Genomic DNA, 4,168 nt, shown 5'->3' with positions numbered 1-4,168 from the left:
CATGAGATTTGAGGGAAAACATCGCTTTTTCAAAGGAGTTATTCAGGATACAAAGAACTTCAAGAATGTTTTGAAAACACTTGCAACCAGGCATCAGCATATGATGGCATATCACCTCAATGGACCCTTGTTTTTCAAACCGCAAAAGCACAAGCTTCAAGTGTCACCTGTGTCCAAGTTGCAACTTTGCCTGAAGTAGCACAAGATTTTATCAAGACTAAGACAGACAGCCAAAACATATACACCACTCATAAAGTGTCCCTAAATGGAACGGAGTATGCAAATGGAATGTTTGTCTCTGCAGGCCAGACTGGAGGACTTCCAACATTCAGCAGGATTGAATATCTTCTGCTTGTAAACAATTCCATTTCCTTGTTTTGCAGGAATTACGAATGCTGGTACATTGAGCATTTGAGGTCGTTTGAGCTGACATTAACAGACAGTTTTTCGGTGTATCAGCTGCCGGAGCTAAATGATACAGTAAGTCTGACAGCATATACTGTTGATGGACATCTGTTGTTGACACAAAAAAGATTCATTCTGATCAGACACTTGCAAGATTAATATTGCTTTTGGAATAAGCCACATGTAGTCAAATAGATCAGGGTGAAAAAAAGAACAACTACTACTCTTTTCTTTTCCTTTCTAGGAAATGTCTGCTCAAGCCCTACTACTTCATGTTCATGTCTCCAAAGAAATTGTGAGAAAACTGACTTTATTCTCACACCCAGAATCTGTGGATGAGCTAAAAGACATTATAAAAGAAAAGTTAAAACTTGACTATGACTTTAGCTTATCATACGAAGACCCAGACTTTGACAGGCAGCTTTGTTCACTTCTAGATATTGAGGAGCTTCTTCAGAAATCTGTTGTAAAAGTTGGTAGACCAGAGAGTGATGATAGTTCAGTAGCATCAGATGACACAATAATACTACCCCATGCCATGACTCCAGACAGGGTTGAAAGATGGCCTCAGGATTTCCCAATTCCTACATTTTCCTATGAGATAGAACTCGTACTTGGTGAGGGTGATGTTGCTTATGAGAGAAAAGGAAAGGCTCTCAAGTTGTTTAGGGAACAAAAGCATGACATTCTTGAAATTCTTGCAGCTAAAATGCATAGTTTCAATGCATACCCTAGCGATCAGGACGTATCGGTTGTAGCTGAAGCTCTTGTCACTAAGCATCCTTGTCTAAAGGAGCCTGGATCACAGACAGGCTGGTATGGGTGGAAAAATAGCCTAAAGTTTAAGATGGGGAACTATCATGCTAAATTGAGTCGGGCTGGATTTCAAGAGGTAGCTGTGAATTCTGGAAGGAGAAGTCGAAATGACCCAGACAAGCAGTCACCACACACTGACATTAAGAGACCTAAAAAGGCAGAAGTAAACTTTCTGCCGAATTTCCCAAGGGGTGAAGATGCTGTTAGCCTTGAGCAGCTAAGACTACAGATTGTGGATGAAGTCAAGAAAAGTGAAAAGAATCACGTCCTGATTACAAAGCTGATGCATACCACATTTGCCTTGCGACGCAAAGAGATCATCAGTGATGACCTACCCGTAGGTGCCATCCTGGATCGCTGGCCTGCTCTGAAATTGGAATCTCAGGTAAGGTTTCCTTAGATGATGCATATAACAAGATGTATATTATATTGATTTCTGTTATGTGGCCTGTCTGAATTAATACAAATTAGGCCATGGTAGTGTAAGGATTTTGATGTATTTTGCAAAGATTTGTAGACTAATCGTAAGTTGTAAATTTATTTTGTGTGTTCAGATCTATGCAGAATTCCACAGAATTACAAACCTCACCCTGAAGAACCACTTTTATGCTGTGTTGGACCAACATGCTCCCCGGCTCCAGAGCTTATTCCGAAAGAAAGCTGCTCGCACAGGGAAAGTGTCTGATGTTCTGTCTCAGCTCTTCCGAACCTATGATCTCCAGGTAGGTGGGGTTTTGTCTTGTTTTTTTTTTTTTGTTTTGTTTTGTTTTTTTGTTTTTTTTTAGATTTTTTAGATTTATTTAATTTGATCCATTTTTAACTGCCGTTCTTGACTAGGTAAGCCAATAATTTAAAAAAAATCTTCTTGTGATGTAGGAACAAGTTGATATTCATGCCCGACGTGCTGTTGTGCTTCATGCCCTCCCTGCCTATTTGCACGAAGACACCTCTACCTTCATCAAAACGTGGGATGTAAGTTTGTGAACAGTATCCAAGTATCAAACTTGTTTAGATTTCACAAACCATTATGAAACTTTGACAGTGTGAGAAGTATCTCCATCCTTTGGGTCTGTCTACAACAGTGTCCATGTCACATAATGGGGGAAACACCACATATTCTTAATGTGTATAGACCCTACCCTTCTATAATGTTCCTAGCCCAACCATACATCACTGTACATTTTTTTATTTTTTTAAATAATAGAACTCCCATTGACTTTCTGTAGTTATTGCCATGAAGAGGTATGACTTTGCTTAATGAGTACTAGTTGTCATTTTTATTTTTCTCAAGTTTTTGGTGTGTTTTGGCTTTTTTGTTGTTCAAACACTTGATTTCTAAGATGGGGATAATCCAGTATTTGTATAGTGACTTGTGTAGATGAGACTAAGGCTACGTTCACACTGCAGGCGAAAGTGCATCAAATCTGATTTTTTTTTTTTTTTTTTTTTTTTTTTGGACCCTATGCGACCCATCTATCCGATCATGGTGTGACAGTGTGAACGGCACAAATCCAATATTTTCAAATCCGATCTGGGTCACTTTCGTATGTGGTACTGAATCCGATACATATCTGATGTTTTAGAAAGCGACTGCTGTTTGAACGGTCACGTCACATTAAATCAGTCTTTTACGTCACTGACACAAGACAGACGCCAATTATCAGCTACGGAGAAGCACCCGAAAAGACATCGTGAACGCTTTCTGGCCATCCCGTGTAGATGTCAGTGAAACTGTTGGGAAGACAACGTTGGAGAAACGTGAACATTTTATTTGTACTGTATAATCTGCAGATTCTGACAGAAACCTGCAGCTATCCTTTGAAGCACCGCTCCTCTAAAACAGCAATAAGGATCATTATTAGGTTATCTACATTATTATGTAAATGACAAAATAACTTAAAGCAAAAATTGGGAAACGTGAAGTTCGAAGTCTTTATATTAAGGGCCATCAGTCAAACAATACTGTTTGCTCTGGGTCTGAACAGAGCGCGTTGTGTGTGACGTCTTCTTTTCTGCATGCGGGCCGCTTTGAGCGTTCACACTAGAGCGCTTTTTCTGTCGCATTTTATTTGTAGTGTGAACAAGCAGAAAAAAAAATCGGATTTGATCAAAAAATCTGAATTGAGCATTGAGACCTGCAGTGTGAATGTAGCCTAAGAGAAATAGGAATGTACTAACATGTAGTAATTTTTTTTTTTTTCTGTAGATGATGCATTCTGATGAACCAGATATTAGTGAAGTGCCACTTGGACTCCTCCTGATCAGAGCCAATTCCAGCGATGCAACATTCTTCTGCCCTGAGAAGATTGCAGTTTTGGTTGAGGGTAACATGATCATTGATTTCCCCACCCTGGCTGATGCATTTCTAGTAATATTTGGACTGACTTATGCCCTGCATCTAAGCTACCCAAAATGTTTGGCCAACACATTTGACTTTATTCAGAAAGTGTTGATGGGTCTGGAGGTCTGGAGGATGGGACGTTGAAGCCCAAGGTGCTGAGTCTCAAAAATGATCTTTTGGCAGCAGAATAATGTCCAGGGTTCCTACACAGCCCTCAAGTGCCTGTTAAAGCAAGTAACTAGTTTATCATTTTTCCAAGTCTGGATAAGTTTAAAAAAAGAGAGAATACAAGCAAGAAAATGTTGGCATTTGCATACTCTCATTTCATACTCTATTATCTAAAAGCCGAACATCCAAAATAAAAGGGGAAGGTGATAAGGAGTTTTACAAGACTTTGTTTTATGTTTCTAAAGAAGGATTTATCTATTTAAGGTTTTATTGGTCTGTTGTTGACAGCATGATTGCACTGTACAGATGTGTATATTGGTTTAGTAATAACCCTTTGCTGATTTTGTAATAACAGTATTGGCATATTAAAAAGGTTCCCAATAATATTCCTGTGTATTAGCTGCACTGTAATTTACTTTCATTCAGTTTCCCCACCTG

The 4,168-nt window shown here is 39.0% G+C and overlaps 1 protein-coding gene across 1 annotated transcript; it reads left to right on the top strand.

Annotated features, from left to right (window-relative positions):
* Positions 1 to 381: 381 nt before the first annotated feature.
* Positions 382 to 3,841, top strand: LOC120736733 (sterile alpha motif domain-containing protein 3-like). The gene is made up of 5 exons (XM_040037023.1): positions 382 to 480; positions 650 to 1,606; positions 1,776 to 1,943; positions 2,098 to 2,193; positions 3,428 to 3,841. Exons 2-5 carry the CDS (start codon positions 653 to 655, stop codon positions 3,704 to 3,706), a joined length of 1,497 nt encoding a protein of 498 aa, XP_039892957.1. The 5' UTR covers positions 382 to 480; positions 650 to 652; the 3' UTR covers positions 3,707 to 3,841.
* The last annotated feature ends 327 nt before the right edge of the window (positions 3,842 to 4,168 follow it).

Source organism: Simochromis diagramma, unplaced genomic scaffold (genome assembly GCF_900408965.1).
Source record: "Simochromis diagramma unplaced genomic scaffold, fSimDia1.1 OVJJ01000630.1, whole genome shotgun sequence".
Classification (NCBI taxonomy): domain Eukaryota; kingdom Metazoa; phylum Chordata; class Actinopteri; order Cichliformes; family Cichlidae; genus Simochromis; species Simochromis diagramma.
Note: the sequence above shows the minus strand (reverse complement) of the source record. Positions and strands in the feature narration are given on the sequence as shown.